This window comes from Fusarium musae, chromosome 11, assembly GCF_019915245.1.
Source record: "Fusarium musae strain F31 chromosome 11, whole genome shotgun sequence".
NCBI classification, from domain to species: Eukaryota; Fungi; Ascomycota; class Sordariomycetes; order Hypocreales; family Nectriaceae; genus Fusarium; species Fusarium musae.
In genome coordinates this window covers 1,397,414-1,422,311 of record NC_058397.1, presented here as the reverse complement: position 1 = coordinate 1,422,311, position 24,898 = coordinate 1,397,414, and the positions used below count along the sequence as shown (strand labels likewise).

The 24,898-nt window shown below is 31.5% G+C and overlaps 7 protein-coding genes across 7 annotated transcripts; 1 reads left to right on the top strand and 6 right to left on the bottom strand.

Annotated features, from left to right (window-relative positions):
* Positions 1-13,030: 13,030 nt before the first annotated feature.
* J7337_013567 (uncharacterized protein) lies at positions 13,031-14,018 on the bottom strand (the record flags this gene model as incomplete). The annotated part of the gene is made up of 3 exons (XM_044831053.1): positions 13,031-13,163; positions 13,226-13,504; positions 13,558-14,018. The coding sequence occupies 3 exons, from the start codon at positions 14,016-14,018 to the stop codon at positions 13,031-13,033; spliced, it is 873 nt and encodes a 290-aa protein (XP_044674328.1).
* Positions 14,019-14,839: 821 nt separating this feature from the next.
* J7337_013566 (uncharacterized protein) lies at positions 14,840-16,445 on the top strand (the record flags this gene model as incomplete). The annotated part of the gene is made up of 4 exons (XM_044831052.1): positions 14,840-15,005; positions 15,053-15,186; positions 15,239-15,387; positions 15,437-16,445. 4 exons carry the CDS (start codon positions 14,840-14,842, stop codon positions 16,443-16,445), a joined length of 1,458 nt encoding a protein of 485 aa, XP_044674327.1.
* A 457-nt stretch (positions 16,446-16,902) lies between these two features.
* J7337_013565 (uncharacterized protein) lies at positions 16,903-18,478 on the bottom strand (the record flags this gene model as incomplete). The annotated part of the gene is made up of 4 exons (XM_044831051.1): positions 16,903-16,983; positions 17,039-17,317; positions 17,371-17,725; positions 17,784-18,478. 4 exons carry the CDS (start codon positions 18,476-18,478, stop codon positions 16,903-16,905), a joined length of 1,410 nt encoding a protein of 469 aa, XP_044674326.1.
* A 407-nt stretch (positions 18,479-18,885) lies between these two features.
* Positions 18,886-20,209, bottom strand: J7337_013564 (uncharacterized protein; the record flags this gene model as incomplete). The annotated part of the gene is made up of 2 exons (XM_044831050.1): positions 18,886-19,558; positions 20,007-20,209. 2 exons carry the CDS (start codon positions 20,207-20,209, stop codon positions 18,886-18,888), a joined length of 876 nt encoding a protein of 291 aa, XP_044674325.1.
* A 1,082-nt stretch (positions 20,210-21,291) lies between these two features.
* On the bottom strand, positions 21,292-21,796 carry J7337_013563 (uncharacterized protein; the record flags this gene model as incomplete). The annotated part of the gene is made up of 2 exons (XM_044831049.1): positions 21,292-21,398; positions 21,454-21,796. The coding sequence occupies 2 exons, from the start codon at positions 21,794-21,796 to the stop codon at positions 21,292-21,294; spliced, it is 450 nt and encodes a 149-aa protein (XP_044674324.1).
* Positions 21,797-21,814: 18 nt separating this feature from the next.
* On the bottom strand, positions 21,815-22,330 carry J7337_013562 (uncharacterized protein; the record flags this gene model as incomplete). Its single annotated transcript, XM_044831048.1, has 2 exons — positions 21,815-22,055; positions 22,110-22,330. The coding sequence occupies 2 exons, from the start codon at positions 22,328-22,330 to the stop codon at positions 21,815-21,817; spliced, it is 462 nt and encodes a 153-aa protein (XP_044674323.1).
* Positions 22,331-22,582: 252 nt separating this feature from the next.
* On the bottom strand, positions 22,583-23,505 carry J7337_013561 (uncharacterized protein; the record flags this gene model as incomplete). Its single annotated transcript, XM_044831047.1, has 2 exons — positions 22,583-23,363; positions 23,462-23,505. The coding sequence occupies 2 exons, from the start codon at positions 23,503-23,505 to the stop codon at positions 22,583-22,585; spliced, it is 825 nt and encodes a 274-aa protein (XP_044674322.1).
* Positions 23,506-24,898: the final 1,393 nt, after the last annotated feature.

The window sequence follows — 24,898 nt, the reverse complement described above, 5'->3', positions numbered from 1 at the left end:
AAAAAGAAAAAGAAACTAGCTTTAAGATTTATTAGACTTTTTAAGATTATTAAGTATATTAAGCTATAAGTATATTATTTAACTTTATTAAATTAATATATAAAAATATATAATATCTTTTATATAAATCTTCTTAAAGTATATTAAGTAAAAGATTATAAAGAATATAATTTCTTACTAATACTAAACTTTAAAGAAAAAAATAATTAGTAAAAAGTTAAATAAATTAAAAAAAAAAAAGATAATTAAAAAAAAGTATTAATTAAAATTTAAAAATATTAGCTATAAAAATATTAAATAATAGTAAAATTAAAAGTAAACCTCCTTTATTTTAATATAAAACTATTAAAGCTAACTATAACTATTATTAAAAAAAGACTAATATACTAAAATAATAACTACTTTAAGCTAATTTATTATTACTATTACTATCTTAATCTTATTATTAATAACTAAAAGTATATTTAACTTTAAATTAAATAGCTAAAGTAAAGACTTTATATTTTTAAAGGGTTTTTATTAAGGTTTTTATAAATTAAGATTTAAATATGAAAAGAAGTAATAATTATATTAAAGATATCTTAATATCTTAAGAACTATAACTTTAATATAAAAGAGAAAGTAAATTAAAAAGGCTAGATATAATAAAGTATATAAAAGTATTTCTAGAAATTATTAATATAGTAATTTAAGACTTTCTTATAATAGTAAAAGGTTAATTAAAAAGTAAAAGATATACTAAAGGTAAGGTTAAATCTATAGATTAGTTATTAATTATAAGTATAGTTAAGGGTAATATTTTAATATTAAAAAGAAATAAATTAAAAGTAAAACTTAACTTAAAACCTATATAAGGATTTATACTTAAAGTAAAGCTAAATCTTTTAAGTTTCATAGCTAATAAGGTAATATTAGTAAGATTATTATTTATACTTTTAATAGCTTAATTATAGAAAGCTTAAGTAATAACTTATTAAGCTATAAACCTATAATTAAAAAGCTTTAAGAATAAGGTCTAATAGGTATAAAAATAACCTTAGATTTTATTATTATTAAAGGTATAAAAATAAGGGTATATTTTAGTATAGATTTAGTAATAAGTTATAATAATATTAATATATAGAAAAAGAGCTTTTTATATTAAGATATATTAATATAAGTAATTAAATATAATAAAATAATTTACTAAAAGCTTTTTATTACTAAAGAAATAAAAGGTAGTAAAATAAGTATTATATAAAGTAAGGAAAGTAATTATTAATTAGTAATAAGTATAAATAAGCTTTTTATAAGTTTTAGGATAAAGCTAGTATAATTTATTAGTATTAGTAGTAATTATAGTAATATATTTAAATTTTATTATTATAATAATATTAACTTAATTACTTTTAAATATAGCTAAAAGCTTAGTTAAGTTAATATAATATAATAGTAAAAAAGGAAAGTAAAACCTATAAATAATAACTACTTTTACCCTTATTATACTTATTATAGGTAGATATATTAGGGTTTTTATAGATATATAAAATTAAGAAGAATTAATATATATTTTTAAGTTAATTATAATTTAGAAATATAATCTTAAGCCTTTTAAGTTTATAATAGATATAAAAGAGATATATAATTAAAGTAAGAGAGAAACTAGTAGGTTTAAAGGGAATTTAAGCTTTACTAGCTATAACTATAGTTTTATACTTACTATTAGATATTATAAATATTAAAAAGTTATAGTAAAAATAAGAAAGAAAAGATTAATTAAAATAAAGATTAAAGATATAAAAGTAAAGATTAAAAGGAGATAAAAGGTATATAAGTTAAAGAGATTATATAAGATAAAAAGGAAAAGAAAAGAGAGAGAGGAATTAGGTTAAAAGTAAAATTAAATACTTATAGTAAAAGTAAAAATAGAAATTTATAAAAACCTAAGGAATTAAAGCTAACTTAATAATTTAAAGCTGTTATATATATATATTAAAAAGGTATCTTAGTAAAGCTATAAAAGAGAGTTTACTAGATTTTATAGAGAGACTAACTATAAAGAGATCCTTATTAATAGTAAGATCTTAAAACTATTATAATTAATTAAGAAAAGATATAAGTAAATAAGATTATATTTAAGAGTTACTAGGCCTTTATATAATATTATATTAGCTAAAAATAGCTAAATAGAGAAAAGGGGATAATTATAATAGCTACTTAGAAATAGTATTAGTATTAATTAACTTATTATATAACCTTATAACCCCCTTAAGTATATTATAAAAATCCCTTTTTTTAAGATATTACCTCTTTAAGCTTTAGTTAATATAATACTGTTATACCTACCTAGCTTATTTTTAATTATTTATAATAATTAAGCTTAGTATTATTTTAGTCTTTTAACTAAAGTAAAGGAAGAAGGTTAATATAGCTATTAAGGGAAAGTACTTATATTACTTAATTAAAGTAATAATTATATTACTTAAAGCAGATAAACTTTTACTGATTTTAAGCTTTATAATTCTAGCTTATTATAAGGGCCTTATTATTTAAGCTATTATATAAAAAGCTTAATAACTTTAAATAAGGCTAATAGTAATTAAAAAAAAAAAAAAGCTACTTATTTAAATAAATTATAAAGTTAAAGGTAATAGTATTATATAACCTTAAAACTTATTTTTAAAGTTATTATATTTTTTTAATATTATATATAATACTTTATATATAATATAATACTTTATATATAATATATTAAAAAATAAGTATTATATTATATTATTTTTATTATAAGACTTTATTAGCTATATTTTATATATTATTATAAAAATATTTTAACTTTTTAGTAAATATAAAAGCCTATTTATATATTATTAAGTATATATAAAAAAGTTATAAAAGCTTATAAAATTAATTATAGATCTTTTTAGTTTTTTATAATTTATAATTATAAATCTATTTTAATATTTTAATATAACTTTAAATTAAAAGAAAAAGGAAAATATATTAATTATTAAAATATAAGTTATATTTTATAAAGCTATAATAATATCTTTTTATTTATATAATAAATAGCTATTAAGGATTATAATTTTATTTAAAGCTTAAAGATTAACTATAGCTTAGCTTTTAGGTTTTTTATTAATAAATTTTTAAATTATAAAGATTAAAAGTATAAATAGTATTTCTTAATTTAACTACTATTTTATTATTAATTTTACTTTATTTATTTAAATATAAAGGCAATTAGTTATATACCTAGGTATATATATTTAATTAATAGAAGTTAATTTAACTTTTATTAACTAACTTATATAAAAGTTAACCTTATTCCTTTAAACTTTCAGTTTAAGAACTCTACTATTACCTTACTTTTATTTTTATTAATTTAAAAGCAGCTCCCTTTTTATTATAATAACCCTTTTAGCTATATTAAAAAGCTACTTTTTATATATATTTAAGTTACTTATAAAAGCAGTAAGGAAAGCTACTTAATTTAATTAAAAGGAATAACCTTTTTTTAAATCTCTTTTTAAGTCTTTAAAAGCTAATAGCTTATTATTAACCTAGATTATATTAATTAAGCTAAAAAAAGCTTATATAATAAATTAATTTAATTAAATTATAATTAAAAATAGCTATCTTAATAAAGTTAAATTAGTATTTTAATAAAAAGTTCTTTTTAATAATAGTTACTATTATATATAACTTTTTATATTTCTTTTTATTAATTACCTTAATAATAAACCTAATAGCTATATTAAGGTTATAGTAAGTTATATAGTAAGCCTAATTATATAGCTATAGGCTATTTTATATAGTGAGTATTATATTAATAGCTATAATAGATATTAGTAACTATAATTAATAAGTATAAGGAAAGTTAAGTTAGGGAATATACTTTATAATAAGTATACTAGGCTTAATATTATTTTAGTCTTTTAACTAGAGTAAAGGAAGAAGGTTAATATAGCTATTAAGGGGCAGTATTTATATTACTTAGTTAAAGCAGTAATTATATTACTTAAAGTAAATAAACTTTAATTAACTTTAAGCTTTATAATTCTAGCTTACTATAGGGGCCTTACTATTTAAGTTATTATATAAAAAGTTAAAAGCTTAATAGCCTTAAATAAGGCTAATAATAATTATAAAAAATAAATAAATAGTATTAATTTAATTACTTATTTTATTTATTTTTAATTATAAAGCTTATTAAAGATTTAATTAATAATATTATAATTTTTTAATTTATATATATATAGTTAATAAATAACTCTTTACTTATATTAATTATTAATAAAAGGTATAATTATTAATTTATCTTTTAAAATATAAATAAATTTAAAATCTATTTATAAAGTAATATATTTTATATATAGATCTTAGGCCTATTTAGTAAACTTAAAACTATTATTATAAATATAAATTCTTTTTTAAGTTTTAATTTTAAAAAAATTTCATTATTTTTAATTATATATTTAATATAATATAAAAAGATATTTTAAAATAGATTTATAAATAATTAACTTTAGCTTTTTATTTATAAAAAAAGCTAAATTAAATATATTTTTAATTTATATTTATTTATTTTTTTTTAATTATTATTAGCCTTATTTAAGGCTATTAAGCTTTTAACTTTTTATATAATAGCTTAAATGGTAAAGCCTTTAAAGTAAGCTAAAATTATAAAGCTTAAAATTAATTAAAGTTTATTTACTTTAAGTAATATAATTATTACCTTAACTAAGTAATATAAGTATTGCCTGCAGGTTTACCCTTTAGTAACTATATTAACCTTTTTCCTTTACTTTAGTTAAAAGAATACTAGGCCTAGTATACCTATTATAAAATACATTCCCTGACCTAACTGTTAGTTATAGTTATTAATATCTATTATAGCTACTAATATAATATTATAAAATAGCCTATAGCTATATAATTAGGCCTATTATATAAACTGCTATAACTTTAATATAGCTATTAAGCCTGCTATAAGGATAGCTAATAAGAAAGAATATAAAAAGTTATATATAATAATAGCTATTATTAAAAAGAACTTCTTATTAAAATACTAATTTAACCTTATTAAGATAGCTATTTTTAATTATAATTTAATTAAGTTAATTTATTATATAAGCCTTTTTAGCTTAATTAATATAACTCAAGTTTATAATAAGCTATTAGCTTTTAAAGATTTAAAGAGAGACTTAAAAAAAGATTATCCCTTGTAGTTAAACTAGGTAGCTTTCTTTACTGCCTTTATAGGCCTAAACTTAAATATATATAAAAAGTAGCTTCTTAATATAGCAGAAAGGGTTATTATAGTAAAGGGGGAGCTGCTTTTAAATTAATAATAAAGGAATAAGGTTAACTCTATTTATATAAGTTAGTTAATAAAAGCTAAATTAACTTAAAGTTAATAATAACTTTATTAATTAAATATATATACCTAGGTATATAATTAACTATTTTTATATTTAAATTATAAATAAAGTAAGATTAATAATAAAATAATAATTAAATTAAGGTTAATTTATATTTATAAGCTAAAAAGCTTTTTAACTTTTAAAAGTAATTACTTTTTTTTATTTTTCTTTTATTATTTATATAGCAGTTTTAAGTTTTTAATATTAATTAAAATTATATTTTTTAAGTTTTTTTTTTTTTTAATTACTATTAGCTTTATTTAAAGCTATTAAGCTTTTAACTTTTTATATTATAACTTAAATAATAAAGTCTTTATAATAAGCTAGAATTATAAAGCTTAAAATTAGTTAAAGTTTATCTATTTTAAGTAATATAGTTACTACCTTAATTAAGTAATATAAGTACTGCCTATAGGTTTACCTCTTAGTAGCTATACTAACTTTCTTCTTTTACCCTAGTTAAAAGATAGGCTTAATATACCTATTATAAAATATATTCCTTAACTTGACTTTCTTTTTATTAATTATAGTTACTAATATTTATTAAAGCTACTAATATAATACCTACTATATAAAATAGCTTATAGCTATATAATTAGGCCTACTATATAACTAGCTATAACTTTAATATAGCTATTAGGCCTACTTTATAAACAGCTAATAAAGAAAATTTAAAAAATATTTATATAATAATAACTATTATTAAAAAGAACTTTTTATTAAAATACTAATTAAATTTTATTAAAATAGCTATTTTAAATTATAAGTTAATTAAGTTAATTAGTTATATAGATTATTTAGCTTATTTTAATATAATTAACTTAAGCTAGGTTTATAATAAGCTTATAAGCCTTTTAAACTTAAAAAGAGTTTTAAAAAAAGGTTATTTCCTTTAATTAAACTAAGTAGCCTTCTTTATTGCCTTTATAAGTAAAGAGTAGCTTTATAATATAACTAAAAGGGTTATTACTATAAAAGGGATTCTGTTATTAATATAAGGGCAGTATATTTATATATAGAGTTTTAAAATAAAGGCAGGGTAATAGCAGGGTTTAAAGGCTTAAAAGAAGAAGGTTAACTCTATTTATATAAGTTAGTTAACGAAAGCTAAATTAACCTTTATTAATTAAATATATATACCTAAATATATAACTAACTGCCTTTATATTTAAATAAATAAAGTAAAATTAATAATAAAATAGTAGTTAAACTAGAGCTTTATGTCTTATATTAGGTTTATAATAACCCTTATAAAGAATATTTTAAAAATAAAAGCTAAAAAGCTATCTATAGTTTAAAGAATAATCTTTTTAATAGCTATAATATTAATTTTAAAAGTTAAATATATTTTAAATAAAATTATAACTTATTTAATAATTCTAGTAATTTTATTTAATATATTAAAAGCTATTAATTTAACTATTATTAATAAAATTAAGTTAATAGCTTTTTATTAACTTAGGTTATATTAATTATACTATAAAGGTCTATATAATAGATTAACCTAATTAGGCTATAATTAAAGATAGCTATTTTAATAAAGTTAGATTAGTATTTTAATAAAAAGCTCTTTTTAATAATAGCTACTATTATATATAACTCTTTATATTTTTTCCTATTAGCTACCCCTATAGTAGGCTTAATAGCTATATTAACATTATAGTAAGTTATATAGTAGGCTTAATTATATAGCTATAGGCTATTTTATATAGCAGGTATTATATTAGTAGCTATAATAGATATTAGTAATTATAACTAATAGTTAGGTTAAGGAATATACTTTATAATAAGTATATTAAGCCTATTATTCTTTTAACTAAGGTAAAAGAAAAAGGTTAATATAGCTACTAAGGGACCTGCAGGTAGTACTTAGTTAAAGTAGTAGTTATATTACTTAAAGTAAATAAACTTTAACTAGTTTTAAGCTTTATAATTCTAGCTTACTATAAGGGCTTTATTATTTAAGCTATTATATAAAAAGTTAAAACCTTAATAGCCTTAAATAAGGCTAATAGTAATTAAAAAAAAATATATATATTTAATTAATAGAGTTATTATTAACTTTAAATTAATTTAGCTTTTATTAACTAACTTATATAAATAAAGTTAACTTTTTTTTTTAATTTTAACTTTTATAAAACCTTTAATTTAACCTTATTATTACCTTGCCTTTATTTTTATATTAATAATAAGATCCCTTTTATAATAATAACCCTTTTAGCTATATTATAAAGCTATCTTTTATATATATTTAAACTTATAAAGGCAGTAAGGAAGGCTGCCTAGTTTAATTAAAAGAGATAATTTTTCTTTAAGACCTTTTCTAGGTTTAAAAGGCTTATAAGCTTATTATAAACCTAATTTAAGTTAATTATATTAAAATAGGCTAAATAATCTATATAACTAATTAACTTAATTAACCTATAGTTAAAGATAGCTATTTTAATAAAGTTAAATTAATACCTTAATAAGAAGTTCTTTTTAATAGTAACTATTATTATATAGATATTTTCTAGATCTTCTTTATTAGCTGCCTATAAGGCAGGCCTAATAGCTATATTAAAGTTATAGCTAGTTATAAAATAGGCCTAATTATATAGCTACAGGCTATTTTATAATATTATATTAATAGCTTTAATAGATATTAATAACTATAACTAATAGAAAGAAAGTTAAGTTAGAGAATATACTTTATAATAGGTATACTAGGCCTGGTATTATTTTAATCTTTTAACTAAAGTAAAAGAAAAAGGTTAATATAGCTACTAAAAGGTAAACTTATAGGCAGTACTTATATTATTTAATTAAAGTAATAATTATATTACTTAAGGTAAATAAACCTTAATTAATTTTAAGCTTTATAATTCTAGCTTATTATAAAGGCCTTATTATTTAAGCTATTATATAAAAAGTTAAAAGCTTAATAGCCTTAAATATAGCTAATAGTAATTAAAAAGAAATAAGATATTTTTTAATATTATATTATTTATTATATAATTAAAGTAAGCTTATTAAAAAAATATTAAATTAAAAAAGTAAATACTTTTACTATTATTATTAAAATTAGCTTTATTTAATTTAAATTTATTTTTCTTTTTTTTATAATAAAATACTTTTATTTAAAATAAACTGTTTTTTTTTAATATTTTAATAAATATAATTATTATTATAAAAATAAGTTTAATAATCTTAATTACTATTATAATAATAATTATTTTATTTTTTATTATTTTTATTATCTTTTATATATAGTTATAATAATTAGTTATTATAATATAAGTTATTTTATTTTAATCAATTATAGTAATCCTACTATTATAAGCTAAACTACTTATTATAAAAGTATTAATTAAATTAACTATTTTTATTTTTATTTTAATATTTATTAAGCTTATATTAATTTTTATTTTTATTATTAAAATTATAATAATAATAAAAGTATTTAATTATAATTTAAAGTTATTTATATTATTAAATAAATACTATTAATAATAATAATTTTTTTAATTACTATTAGCCTTATTTAAAGCTATTAAGCTTTTAACTTTTTATATAATAGCTTAAATAATAAGGCCCCTATAGTAAGCTAGAATTATAAAAGTTAATATTAATTAAAGTTTATCTACTTTAAGTAATATAATTACTACTTTAACTAAGTAATATAATACTGCTTAGCTTTTAATAGCTATATTAACCTTTTTCCTTTACCCCTGCTAAAAGATCTTTAATTAACCTAGGCCTAGTATACTTATTATAAAGTATATTTACTAACTTATTAGTTATAGTTACTAATATTAATTATAGCTATTAATAAAATACTTATATATAAAAGCCTAAAGCCTAATTAAAGCTATTATATAATTAACTATAACCTTATTATTATAATTAAATTAGTATTAAGCTAGGCTAATAGTAAAGATTACTATAAGCTTTATATAATAGCTATAGCTATTAAAAAGAACTTTTTATTTAAAAGCTTATCTAGCTTAATTAAAATAGCTATTTTTAATTATACTTTAATTAACTTAATTAGTTATATAAATCTAGTTTATTTAAGTTATTTTATTTATTTAGTTTAGCTAGCTAGGGAGCTAGCTAAATTAAATAAGCTAAAAAGGGCTATAAGAAAAGGCCTGCTATTTAATATAAAGAAAGTAGCTTTCTTTATTATATTAATAGGTAACTTAGTTTTATATAAAAAGTAGCTTAAAAATATAATTATTAAGGCTAATTATCTATATTATATTATTTTAATTATATAAAATTAAAAGTAAATGCAGGGTAATAGTAAGGTTAAACTAAAGGTTTTATAAAAGTTAGAATTAAAAAAAAAAGGTTAACTTTTATATAAGTTAGTTAGTAAAAGCTAAATTAACTTAAAGTTAATAATAAGTCTATTAATTAAATATATATACCTAGATATATAATTAACTGCTTTTATATTTAAATAAATAAAGTAAAATTAATAATAAAACAGTAGTTAAACTAGGGAGTTAATAATATTATAACCTTAAAGTATTTAAAGAAATACTAAATCTTAATATTAATTTAATTAAATAGTATAGTTATAATAATATAATCTTTATTATATTTAATTTACTTAATTAACTTTACTTTTTATTAAGCTTATTAAATAAATATAATATTATATTAAGTAAATCTAGGAATATATTAAGTTTAATAAAGGTTATTAAAGATCTTTATACTAAAATATTTAAATATAAAGAAATATTTATAAAATATAAAGATATTAATATAAATAGTTTTACTTATATTTATTATAATAAGACTTTAATAGTCTTTATTATTTAAATTATTAAAATTAAAGATATTAAAAGTCTCTTTTTAAATCTTTTTATTACTATTACTAAAAATTAATTATATAATATTTATAATAACTTTATATTATTATTATATAATATTATTATTATTAGATCTTTTTAAAAGATTATTTTAAAGTATTAGTAATTTAGTTATTTAAATTCTTAAAGTAAGTTTTATATTTAAGTAATATATTATAATTAGCTTAATTTAATTTTATTAATTAAATCTATAGTATTTATTTCTAGTTTAATTACTATTTTATTATTAATTTTACTTTATCTACTTAAATATAAAAGCAGTTAATTATATACCTAGGCATATATATTTAATTAATAAAGCTAGTTATTATTAATTTCAGGTTAATTTAACTTTTATTAACTAACTTATATAAATAAAGTTAACCTTATTCCTTTATACCTTTAGTCCTAAAACCCTGCTATTACCTTGCCTTTACCTTTAATTTTATATAATTAAGAGAATATAATATAAATAATTAGCCTTAATAATTATAATTTTAAGTTACTTTTTATATAAAGCTAAACCTATTAATATAATAAAGAAAGCTACTTCCTTTATATTAAGAGGTAAGCCTTTTTTTATAGCCTTTTCTAGCTTATTTAATCTAGCTAGCTTTTTAGCTAGCTAAATTAAATAAATAAAATAACTTAAATAAACTAGATTTATATAATTAATTAAGTTAATTAAAGTATAGTTAAAAATAGCTATTTTAATTAAACTAAATAAGCTTTTAAATAAGAAGTTTTTTTTAATAGCTATAGCTATTATATAAAGCTTATAATAATCTTTACTATTAGCTTAACTTAATATTAATCTTAATTATAATAATAAAGTTATAGTTAATTATATAATAGCTTTAATTAAGCTTTAGGCTTTTATATATAAGTATTTTATTAATAGTTATAATTAGTATTAGTAAGTATAATTAATAAAAAGAAAGTTAAGTTAATAAATATACTTTATAATAAATATACTAAGTCTAGTATTATCTTAGTCTTTTAATTAAAGTAAAGGAAAAAGCTTAATATAGCTATTAAAAGGTAAACCTATAAGTAGTATTTATATTATTTAATTAAAATAGTAATTATATTACTTAAAGTAAATACACTTTAATTAATTTTAAGCTTTATAATTTTAGCTTATTATAAAGGCTTTATTGTTTTAGTTATTATATAAAGAGTTAAAAGCTTAATAGCCTTAAATAAAGCTAATAATAATTAAAAAATAATAATAATAATAATAACTTTATTAATTTAATTATATTACTTAAATATATATATATTTATTTAATATTAAATATAACTTAGCTTACTAGCTATTAATAATACTTTTTTACTTTAATAAGCTTTATTTATATTATTATCTATTAAAGAATATAATAAATTAATATACTTAATATAATACTTTATATATTTTATAAATATAAACTTAATATAAACTAGTTTACTTATTTAAAAGCTTTAACTATTATAATAATACTTTATATATAATATATTAAAAAATAAGTATTATATTATATTATTTTTATTATAAGACTTTATTAGCTATATTTTATAAATTATTAAAAAGATATTTTATTTTCTTTAATAAATTAAATATAAATATTAAAAGACTTAATAAATTACTTAAAATAAAATTAATATTTATTAAAATAATAATAAGCTATTAATAATAATATTATAATAAGTAATAATAATAGTTAATATTAACTATTTTTAATTTAATTATTATTTTATTATTAATTTTACTTTATTTATTTAACTATAAAAGCAGTTAATTATATACTTAAGTATATATATTTAATTAATAAAAGTTAATCTAACTTTTACTAACTAACTTATATAAAAGTTAATTTTATTTTACTATAATACCCCTTTTAGCTATATTAAAACCTACTTTTTATATATATTTAAGTTTAAGCTTATAAAAGTAATAAAAAAAGCTATTTAGTTTAACTAAAGAGAATAACCTTTTTTTAAGTCTCTTTTTAAGTCTTTAAAAGCTAATAGCTTATTATTAATTTAATTACTTTAATTAAGTTATAAAGTTTTATATAATAAATTAACTTAATTAAGCTATAATTAAAAAAAGCTATTTTAATAAAGTTAAATTAATACTTTAATAAAAAGTTCTTTTTAATAGTAATTACTATTATATATAACTTTTTATATTTCTTTTTTTTAATTACTTTTATAATAAGTTTAATAGCTATATTAAAGTTATAGTAAATTATATAATAGGCTTAATTATATAGCTATAGGCTATTTTATATAAATATTATATTAGTAGCTATAATAAATATTAATAACTATAATTAATAGTTAAGGTTTAATTAACTTTTAAATAGAAGTATATTAAATATATTAAGCTTATTATTTAATTAAAGTAAAGTAAGTAAATTAATATAGTAATTAAAAAGTAAACTTATAAATAATACTTATATTACTTAATTAAAGTAGTAATTATACTATTTAAAGTAAATAAACCTTAATTAATTTTAAGCTTTATAATTCTAGCTTATTATAAGGGCTTTATTATTTAAGCTATTATATAAAAAGTTAAAAGCTTAATAGCCTTAAATAAGGCTAATAATAATTAAAAAAAAAAAATTTAAAAAATATTATAAATATTACTTTAAAATAAATTAAAAAAAATTAAAAAGTAATATAATAAAAAACTTTAAGTTAAGCTCAATAAAGGCATTTACTTTACTTAAGGTAATAGTTTATTAATCTTAAGGTCTTATATTATGCTATTATAACCAGGTCTTATTCACTATAAAACTAAGTAGACCAAGAAAATTCAACCAGTACAGGATTGTGATCTGATAGAATGTTCCCATCAGGCTGAACAAAGACCTCTGGAATATAGTTAAAACTCTTTGCAGTAAGCTTTACAGAGCTACCTGAGCGATAGCTATAATCTCATTAGCATAATGCAAGCAAGACATTGAACCGAAACTGAGGATAGTGACTTACAAAACCTTGTCAACAATCTCACATGTGTTATCAGCAGCAGGGACCTTGCATGGGTTTGCAGTGGCCCCGGCTGTGGGAAACTTTCCCCCCTGAATGAGCTGGACCCAGGAGTCGCTGAAGCCGGCATCGGTCAGTTTGTTGATGCTTCGACCTGCATTTGTCCATCTGTCATTGGTATCACCAGCCACGATGACGGCCCTTCCCTGGGAGTTTGCGTTGATGTAGGCCAGGATTTGATCGATACCTGCTGAACGAGCATCGACATCACCTTGGTCCGAGCTAAGTGGGAGACAGTCAGTTTCCGCCCAATATGCATTAATCGCCTTACTTACCCAGCATCAGCATGAAGGTTGTAAAGATCAACCTCAATGCTCTGAATCTTCATGCGCATGAAGCTGAAACCCTTGGGGGTCAAACAATCGCCGGAGTTCAGGTAGCACTTGTTCCACTTCTTGCGGACAAGACCAGTCCAGTCATAGTTGGCGACAGTGTTGAGACCATCGCCAAACGGAACGCCTCCAGAGGTAGGAGTACGGTAAGGATGGTTGTCAGTCGCATAGATGTAGGCATGATAGTTGAAGTCCTCCTGCATATGAACAATATCATACTTCTGGGTGGCAAGAATGGTACCAATGAGGTTGGCGTTGGTTCCCTTGTCACCAGGAACATCGTTGTTGTTGATAATAGCAGGAAGCCCAGCGACGTTGTAGGTAAGGAAGTTGAAGTTTCCAGTAGTTTGTCCCACTGAGAGACCACCAAGAGCGAGGGCGGCGGCAAAGAGCCGGCTGGACATGGTGCGGATCGACATGTTCTCTTGGCTTGTAGGTGATCAAGACTGAAGCTATGATGATTTTTGTTGTGTTCGCCGTCTATTTATGGGGAGAGCGACATGAAGAGGAGAACAGCCTGTCCTTTACCTTTTTGTCCTGGGGGCTGAAGCCTCTTTTTAAAATCTTAACCTTATCACAGAGGAGAGCGCCGAGTCCAAGCTTCATGAGCCGATTTGTCATGTTGCATCGTGATCAGCATAATACCTTCCTGTCAAGGGTCCAAAGCCGGACCTCGTGAAGTGATATCGCGGCTTCAAACTACAAAAGCGATTGTCGTCCGAAAAGCAGCTTCTTCTTTCCAACTTCATAAACCGCGGCATATAGAAACCATCACATTTGCACACTACGTCAGTGAGGCACGTCGATTGATTCCTTTGTTTTACTGGTCTACTACAACTTTTGAAGCATTTCCGAATCTGGCAATTGGCCCGTCTTTACCGAGGGTTTGACTTTTCCACCAATGCATCGATGGATACCAAGCTTTTTAGCATTATGCGACCGAATAAGTTATTCCCCAGAGAACACGTGCCGTGCTATCCCATGCTAGGCCCGTTCGCTATCGCGGCGCAGTTGATAGATCTCAATTGACGTCGGGCGGAAGGGCGGAAATAGAGAGTCTGGATGATATTTAATCTATACAGAATTGGAGTTTAATTTCCGGGTCGAGCAAGGGCTGTCGTAGTTCTATATATTTCTCTTCATTGATGAACGTTCAATTTTCCTCTTTGCTTGTCTATCTGTGCACGCTCGTTCCCAAAGACTTTGATCCATCAACAGAAGCAATATGAGAGGCCCACTTGTTGCTGTCGCCCTGCTAGGTTCAACATGCTCCGCACGCAGCGCAGGAGTCGGCACTTCGCTTGATCCCATCCAAGCCGTTCTATTGCCCGATGGCGCTTCGGCAAAGAGCCCTCTGGCCCATGTTGGAGCCAACAGCCCATGGCACATTGGTAGGTGGCATCAGACTGGAGTTAAGTCTTTCCTCTAACAGATTTAGGCGAGGACTTGACCAAAATATCCTCAGCGGTCCCTGAAGGATGCCAGGTCGACCAAGCTGCATACGTGTCGCGCCACGGATCCCGCTATCCTGACCAGGGCGCTCACAATGGATGGCTCGAGATGGCTCGCCGTGTAAGACATAATCAGCAGTTTTGATCAAGGAAACATCTGACAAACAATTTAGTTCCGAGAGTCCAAGTACACCGCTACGGGACCACTCTCTTTTATCCACACTTGGGAGAGCCCTCTCACCAACCCTGAGATCCAGATCGCTCAGCTAAGCAAGACTGGATACAAGGAGCTCTTTGATATGGGTTACACCATTAGAACCAGGTAAGAGCTCTGCCTTGTCAGCTTTTGAGAACTTGACTGACTCAGAAAGATACCCTGAACTGTACCAGGAGGGCGAGGACTTCGTTGTGTGGGCCAACAACTACACAAGAGTTCTTCAGACCGCAAAGCTCTTCCTTCACGGGTTTCTTGGAACCAACTCTTCCCTGGGAACAGTAGTTTCCGTGACCGGCAAAGGCGTCCCATCTCACCTGGGCGACACGCTTGCTCCATCTGATATGTGCCCTACCTTCGTGGATGACAGCAGCAAGCAGCAGGACGAATGGCGTCAGCGATGGCTTCCAGGTTTCAAGAAGCGCCTGTCCAAATTCATCAAGGGCGACCTTCAGCTTGACGACTCGACATGGAATGACTTCCCATACGTGTGTGGTTTTGAGTCGCAAATCACGGGCAAGCTGTCTCCATTCTGCGACACTTTCACTCAGAAGGAGCTGGAAGCATACGAGTATCAGCAAGATCTCAGATACTACTACGGTGTTGGACCTGCCACCAAGGTTGCCTCGAAGATGATGGTACCTTTCCTTGAGTCTCTGATCGAGCGTTTCGTTGCTGGCCCTGATACCACGGGGAAGAACTTTGACGGACAGCCTTTCAAGCTCCCCAAGATCCTTATGAGCTTCTTGAATGACGGCCAGCTGAACGAGTTGGCTGTCGCTACTGGAGTCTTTGACAAGCAAGCTCCTCTTCCTCTGGATCGTATTCCCAAGGACCGTATCTGGCGCAGTTCCAACATTTCTCCCATGAGAGGTACCATCGCCTTTGAGCGTCTCAGCTGCGGTTCCAACAAGGCTTACGGCTCGAAGAAGTTTGTTCGAATCCTGATCAACGATGTCGTTTACCCAGTGCCATCTTGCCAGGATGGGCCTGGAAAGTCATGCTCTCTGTCCAAGTACTCCAAGTTTACCAAGGACAGACTGAGGAAGAACGGCAACTTTGCCAAGCTTTGCAATGCAACTGACCCTGCCACTCCAAGCAAGGTTCTCGGTGCCAGTTTCTTCACGAACTTGGCGCAGTCGCACTTGCAAGCTGTTAAGCCCTAAATTGTGCATGATACGAAGGAGGGTTGAGCTTATAGATAGGATCGTGAAGAAATCACAGTTAAGAGGCGGAGCTTTTAATAATATTTTGATTGAACTTCCATTTGGTCCTGGAACTACTATTGTTTGTGACAGCTCGATCTGTATCTGAGGTATTATGGATGAAGACGGCCTATAAGGTTAAGCTTTAGGCTGCAAACACAGGTGATGAATGACAACACGATATTCCCCCCCCGATATAAGCTTTTATCTAGAAGCTTTCACGATGAACAATAAATCTTATTGCAAGCCCTAGGCTGAGGTACAAGCTGACGAGAGCCAACATGCGTGCCTCCAGCTTCGCTCGAGCTGCGCAGAGAGCCCAGGAGCCGCGAGTAGCTCAGTCCAGAAAGCTTGCCAGATTCCTATGGAATTAACCTGTATTCGACAAAAGCTTGTCGCCCTTGAATGTAGAAATCCTTTATCTGCGGTCCAATGCAGTCTTGGCCTCCCGGAGCTCATCCTCGCTGGGCATATTAACGACCATTAAATACAAAATGTCCTATACAAGTTAACTACCACTTTTGGAGTCTTTGGGAAGCGCAAGATATAGTTACCTTGTTAAAAAGAAATTTCCTTGCCGCTTTGACCGGCTTGTAAGGCAGCGGCAGACCGGGCTGTCTATCACTCCGTGCTCCACTGGCTTGTCCTTGGTTCTGGCCCTTTGGTGCTTGGCCCCTCAAGCCTCGGCGAAGCTTCGTTGGGTCGACATATCCGCCAGTGAGTAGGGAGATCAAGGAGCCATTGTTGGAAGGATGGCTGGGATCAGCATATCGTGAAGAGAATTTTGGAGCTTCTTGCTGGTTGGCCAAGAGGTTATCCGGTCTATTGAGCGCCTGTAGTCGGGTTTAGTGCAAACTCTCATCAGCTATCAACTTCAATGACTTACGAACTGAGCCTGGGCTCTCTTGTCATAGTAATCCTGGATGTATGCTCTCTTCTCACCCAGGCTCTGCTTCAGACCCTTCGATTCTTCACTATCAGCCTCAGCAAGGACATCGAGGGTCGGAAAGATGAGAGGGGCAGCCTCGGGGAGAGCAAAATCACCATAGGTCTTTCCGCTGGAGGTTTTGAACTTGTTGGTGAATGAAGAGTCATACGATCCAATGGAAGAAGCGACTGTTGATGTCAGGTCAACAACCTCGTGAGACGTCCCGGAATCGGGTCGCCAGGTCATGATCAGACAGCATAAGCCCTTGGGATAGAAGTATTGCTCATTCATCTGAGAAATGAACTTGTTTGACCTGTATGCTTGGTAAGCTTCTGCTGGAGATGGGGTGATGGTTGGATAGAGAATGTTACCTTTGTCTGCCTTGGACATCTTTCGCAACCTCAATTGTCTTGTACACGGCTGCACTGATGGCGATGCTTGGCGCAATCGGTACAAAGAAACCGCCGAACTCTGCAAAATTGATGACCTCGATCCAAGGTGAGGCTCGAGTAGACTGATCGAATTTATCTAGAAAGTCTAGCCATGCCGCTTGGTCAATACCGACTGTCTCAAGCATCGGAGCATATCCCCGAACAAAGCCACGGGTTCGATCCTTTGGTCTCCGCTGCGCGAGAATGACCGGCAATTCCAATTGAGCATTGGTTCGACCAGTTGAAGAGCCATGCACTCTCAAGAAACTGGCCACAAGATCCTTGTCAACTTGAGTCTGTTGAGCGGTGTCAGCACCGTCATGGGGACTTGAGAGTAGCTCGGATTGTGTTTCGTCGAGCTCCCATTGTCTTTCAGTCGAGTCCTCATACTGGCTTGGCTGAGGCTTATAGTTCGATGGCGGCTCGTTTTCGACAACAGTGCCGCTTGATTGGGACTCTGAGGATGCGGGGTTTTTTTCCGCTGCTCTCTTCTCTTTGTAAGAGCTAACGCTCTCCGACATGAGCCCGATCCCGCCTGCTACGCCACGGACCGCTGACCCTATTAACCCCCCGCCTCGACCACCTCGACCACCGCGCTGGAATAATCCACCTCGACCGCGTCCGCTGTTTGACATGATGAGGATGAAGTGAAGTTTGGAGTTGATAAATGTAAACTTTGAGGGGAATGAAGTCGGTTTTCACTGCCGCGTCAAGTGCTTATTAGTGGAGGCTGCCATCAGCCCTGGAAGACGGGTATGCGGCACCGTGACGTCTTTGAATGGCTCAGAATGAGACCTGTAGCGGGGTCCTGGGCTCATTTTGGGCTAAAGGACAGACTCAACAGACAAGCTTAATCTCTAGCGTCTCATGCATGCCACTTCAACAGCCTTCAACAAGCAACAAGCCTGATTTTAGTGCTGACCATATGAAAACAAACGAGAAATGGATCGGCAAATATGAGGCACATTTTATTCGAAGGGTTCGGATGTTTGGCGCCGTACAGCAGCCACACAGCATTATTAACAACTCCTGGGCATAGAATCTAATGTCTAGGCTTCACGCTGACCGGCAGTCGCGATATCCGATTCTTGACTGCAGGCGTGAACCCCTCGTAATACGGCATGATATCATCATCAGATATGCCGGCCTCTGGTGCGATGCTCATCTCGTACCTTCGGAAAAGGCTAGCAATAACAAGCCGGGTCTCGATCCATGCCAACTCAATTCCTGGACAAACTCGCGTTCCTTTGCTGAAAGTCACTAGGTATCTGTCGAGGTCCGCACTTCCACTGAGCCATCTTTCGGGCTTGAAAACAGAAGCATCAGACCCCCAGATTGCCTTATCCGAGAGAACATCCGGAATAGACATGCTGATAATTGTGCCCGGGGGAATTTCCCAATCGCCATATTGTTCGATGCCGCTAGGGTTGACGCGACTCAGGCGGCAGAGCGCACCAGGAGATAGACGAAACGTTTCCTTGACTACAGCAGTAAGGTATGGCAGGCCCTCCAAAGTTGTGATCTCGGGGGATTCATTAGGGTCTTTCCAGGCCTTTCTGAGTTCCTCGTAAAGGCGCTGCTCAACTTGTGGATTCTGGAGTAATTGGTATGCCGCCATGGTCAGCACAAATCCGACCGTGTCCCATCCCCCACTCCAGATAGCCACAGCTTGTTGAGTGAGAGGGCTCTTTTCCTTTTCCTCTTGAGGCAATGAGCTATCTAGAAAGTCATCAAACACGGTATGTTGCGGGACGCTTTCAGAATTTTCATTCGAGTGGTTGTGTTGAGCCACGACCTTTTGCACCAACTTCTGAGCGAGCTATCATAACGTCAGTCTGTGATCCTTTAGAATGCCACGATATGTACCAAGAAATAGTCAAGAAATGCAGAACCTGGGTCGTTGAACCCCAGAGCCCTCAAGATCAACTGACGGAAGAGAGACAGAAAAAGGGGGATCTCTTTGGGTATAAATCTACCCAGATGTGAGAACCCAAACAATCTGTCCATCCTCTTATCGTAAAGGTTCTTGGTGGTCTGCACATGCTGCAGAAACCCATATTCTTGGCCGAAAAGATATTTGGTTATGATTTCTGCTGGAACAGCCCGAAACAAGAAGCTTGAGCGAGATTAGCGCTCATTTTGCGCAGGTCAGGATAAACATACGCCAGATCAACAGGACCCCCATCCTTGCTATTATCCTTAACCCAAATGCATCCTTTTTGGATCTCTTCGTTAATTTGGTCCTGTATCTTGGAAAGCTTTGTTCGAGAAAACGCATTCCCAAATGCAGCACGTTTCTTGACGTAGGTCTTGTAATCCTCGACCCCGAATAGAGCATGGTTGATCCCAAACTCTTTCGCTGTCATGGCCTCTTTATTCAACGGGCGAAACCCGAAGATCGTATCGAAGTACTGGGAGTCTTCGATATGAACTTCATTCGGTCTAATGCGAATAATGGGCCCTGGAAGCTTGTCAGGGAATGTCTGGCGAATGAATCAATGCTATGCATACCATAGCGCTTGTGTAGATCAGGTAGCTTTGCCCACAATCGACCGTGTTGGAACGAGTCCCAGTAGAATTCATAGAGTCGTGACGCCGCGCAGATTCTTGGACCCGGGAATCTAGATAGTGGATGGAAGAAGAGACGCTGTAGATATGTGATTATCTTGAAAGAAACGAAGAAGATGATCGCGTATTGGAACAGCTTTGTCCTGTCGATCGACGAGCTAATATCAGATATGCGAAACATGGTCAATCAATCAGCAGTACCTGTGCCGAACTATAGGAATTGACTGCCCGCGAGAAACGGATGGCTCGAAGATTTATCTGCGCATCACATACGAGCACTCAAAACAGAGACCAGAGCTAGCTTGAGCCGCTCCCTGAGTGCGAGCAATTCAGTCCGAGCCCCAAACCAACCACGGACTCGTAAAGATAAGCTAGGCCCTATCATACTTGAGACTGCGATGCATCTGACTCAGCTTACGCCCCTCTTTTGCGGGTAGAAGTGTGCCGGCAAATAAAAAAGGGAATGATTTGCAGGCTTTGTGTATTAAATGAGTGTCTTTTAATAGGGCTGTGACGCTGTTAGGCTGATCCTGCGATGGAGTCTTACGCTATAAATGTCACGAAGGAAGCGGGGTTGATAGAAGCTTTCTTATTGCCGCCCACACCAATTCCTTCGTCGCTTATCCTTCACTTATGGCCATGCTCAAACCCTTTTAATGAAACTAGCAACTATTCTTAAGGGTAGTTTCTAAGGCACCACCCAAATGCAATGTCATTAGAGTCAGGCATGTGTCTCCTGTCAGCTCGAACCAGGTGAAGACTCGACTGAGAAAAGCATAGAGTCGAGATACACTAGGCAGAGAGTTCCAGAGGAGCACAAGCATGTCTCCATCTACTGGTAGAACATGAGGTCTCTATCCAACCAGAGCTATACCATATTTCACATCGCCTTGCGAAGCCCCTCATGCCTTACTACCCACCCGTCATCTTCAGGGAACCCAGGCGCATCGCGCTTCGATCCGTCCCATCCTTTAGCCATGTACGCCACTGTGGAAATTGTCAGTGAGCGCCAATCTTTTCCTCAAGAACCATGCAAACTTACCGGCTAAGAGGAACCCAGCATTGCCAGGCATAAATGGGGGTGGCGTGTTGCCGTCACCACCACGAATGGCGAATCCTACAGCCGGATGACTCAGTCTCATCCTACGCATTTCGTAAAGCTTGTGATCTTGCTTACCGGCGTCATCAAACTTCCAATAATCGTATGCTGTCAAGTGATATATCGCACGCTCAGGATTCCCAATGCGAGCCGAGTTGATTGCCAGTACAGGACGTCCCCACCCCCGGATGTTTTGGTCAGTCCATACGTCCCAGAACTTATTCGCCGTTCGCCGAGCGACCTCCTTGTCCACTGCAGGTGTGTCAGGTAGAATACCTTGCAGCATGATCAAACTTCTCGGGTCTCAGTTGAGTGCCGGGTCATCCCACCAGCTCGAGTTGAGACCCTCGTACACCGCATATAGTCCGCAGATCTGAGGCGGCTTCGCCATGTTTTTTGCAACAGTCACCCAGTGCTTAGGTACAGGTAAGCCGAGTTTTTGCTTCCACTCGCAGGCGACTTCAAGGCCGTATCTCCAGTATGCAACTTCGTAAGCAAGATTGAGGGTGTTCTCCGGGGGCGTGTTTTCAGTGACACCAATTACACTACCAATTTTCAGAACGGCGTTCATGCTCTTGCTCAGGTAGCTGATTACTTACGGTGGACCTAGATCATATCTGCCAGACGACTGGTTGAACCATGCGTAGGATGCCATGTAATCCGCAGTCGCCTCCAAGATCGGATCCCAGCGCTTCAACGTCGTCTTCGTCGACTTACTCTTGAAAGCAAGCATGGCCATGTACATTGGGTGCGGCTGCTGCCACACCAGATATGCGTTGATCCCGCCAGGCGAACTTCGACCGGTAATGGTTTCGGTCATCTTTTGTCAACGTGCTCCCTCCCATCCCATCTTCTTCGCTCTGGTGAGTGATTTAGGCAGAATCTTCTCATATATCGCAGGGAAGATGTTGTGGAAGTATTGATCTCGGCCCCATGAGATCCAGTGAGCGCTGTGCCACACAATCATCTCCATGTGGAACTTGCCTACCTTTGTCAGTAATTTACCACGTAAGTAAGTCAATCTGCACCTACCATACCAACCGTTGTTCATCAAGCCGCTCTCCTGAGGAGGCTAACCATCGGTAGTACTGTTGGCTCTGACATGGTACTGGGAGGTAACGATTCGACGTTGAAGCTCAGTATCGTTGGGGTTCGTGGACTCGGTCAAATCCGCAAAACCCCCTTGACTCCAGTAGTCTTGCCATCCAGCTCTGCTACGTCTATCAATAGTAGATGGCAGGTCGGATACTCTCCTGTCTGGAGAGAAGTGCGCCACGAAAGAAATAGTCCTTCCATGTCTCGATGAAAGAGTATATCGATGAGCTGTGGGTTTGGTAGAGCCCTGAAGGTCAAGGCGTTTCAGTTCCAGTGAAGCCTTCTTGGGCCAACGAAGGTTCACGTAGTACTTAGTACCCGTGTCATGATATATGTGTGCTGTATTATCTCTGAGGTTGGCTGAAAGTTTTGTAGAATGATTATTTGGGAAGTCGTAGACTTCAACAAAAACTTCGTTCTTGTACTTTGCTGTATGGATTGGAGGGTATGGAAAGTCGAGCTCGACCTTGAGCTTTCCCGACTCGATCAATTGTGAGTCAATGGTGAAAACAACTGCGTCTGAATCAAAGTCGCCTTGCGTGACAACCTTGACCTTGACATCGTCGATCGTGAAAGTTGATGGGATGGCTCCGTGCCAGAGGTCTAGCTCCTGGTGGGTATTAGATATGCTGCTTGATGACAGTGTATCGTCGTTGAGTCGCAGTCCAATGCGTCCAAGATTGACACGGTTTGGAATTCCAATGAGCCATTGAGAAACACCAGGAAGATTTGGGTCGGGTAGATCATAGGAAACGTTTCTACTATGCGTCTGTTTCTGTATACCGATATATGCGTCTACTGGGCTACCCGTGGTTAGCTTTCGAAGCAGTTCTAGTTCGAGATGGGATTAACTTACTCTCCAGCTGGTTCAGTGTCATTATGCCATGCCCAGCGTGGCATTGTGTTAAAAGGGATGTATGATTGCATTCCCTTCATATCAACACTGAATGCAAAGTTACCGTTCCCAACTTGCAGAGGCGTTGTTTCATTGGTGATCAGCCCTTTGCGGATGATGTTATTCTCCGTCACGATGCGTTTTCTTTAAAGTCAGTTCGTTTCAAGCATACCCCAGAGATGACGTTACCTGTCAATGACTGCCAACGTGAAGATCGGCATCAAGAGCCAACATAATAATCTTGAGGCTGACATAATGGCGGCCTAGTCTTAAGGAGAAGAGATATGACATGCAGGGTCTCACTTTGATCTCATCTCCTTGGTATAAGTTCGCTCTTACTAACTGACAGCAGGTGTCGTCGGGCTAGCAGCAGGAGTTGTATCACCAACAGCGGGGTCTCTCATTTAAATAGCGGGGATTCTTGTGAACAGTAGGAAGCTCTACCATAATGACGCCCCCAAAATCCGGGGTAGAAGGCACCGATTCTACTCACCGGGCTTTATTACTCCGAGCACCTATAGCCCCTTTGGCGGGTGACACGACGATCTTTCTCATGCAAATATATTAATACATGCGAAATAAACAAAAGACTGTTTTTGAAGATTGCATAGCTTCTCCTTGGTTCTTAACACAAATGTCGCAAATTCTGATGTGAACCCCTCCTATACCTTCACAAAAGAGCCTGCCCTCAGTTCCCCTTCCTTCATGCTCCATGGCTCCAAGATACACCTCTGCTCTATTCTCTAATTCGTCAAGATTCGGTACAACATCAAAGACTTGAGTAATTGGCCAGTCAAACAAAGGCGCAACGAGGTTAGAAGAAAGGTTTGAGAACGAAATAGAAAGGAAAATGTACATGAATTCAGATCCCCCAATGTCTTGTCCGCGGCACAGCAATGACGTCTCCAGCATCGGGGCCTGCCCATACGGGACATCACGCTGGTCGGAAACAAGACAGGTGAGGGAAACATGAACCCCAACTCTCCAATGCATCCTGCAATCTTTTGCCACTCAACATGGGAACATCGGTTATCTCGGAGATGGCGCGCCAGTTGCTACTACCCAGCCAGCGGTCAAGACATGCTTACATCTCGTCCGCTTCAGAAGTCAAAGGATCAATATACCTCAATTATTACATATTCTGCAGAGCTAAAGGTTTTCCAACAGAGTGCGCAGTGTGGGTGCCTTAACATTAAAGCAATGACTAAATGGGAATTCACTTGGCCGGTACAAGCAGAAATGAGATTTTCACCAAGTCCACTTGCAGATTCCCTTAAATAGGTCATGCCCAGGAAATCTCATATGCGTCCAACTTTGCATTTCCCTCAAATTGGCAGATCATGTTCCAAGCTTCACGTGTAACCCATCCTCAGTCAGTAACTTCTGCAATGTCTGCCA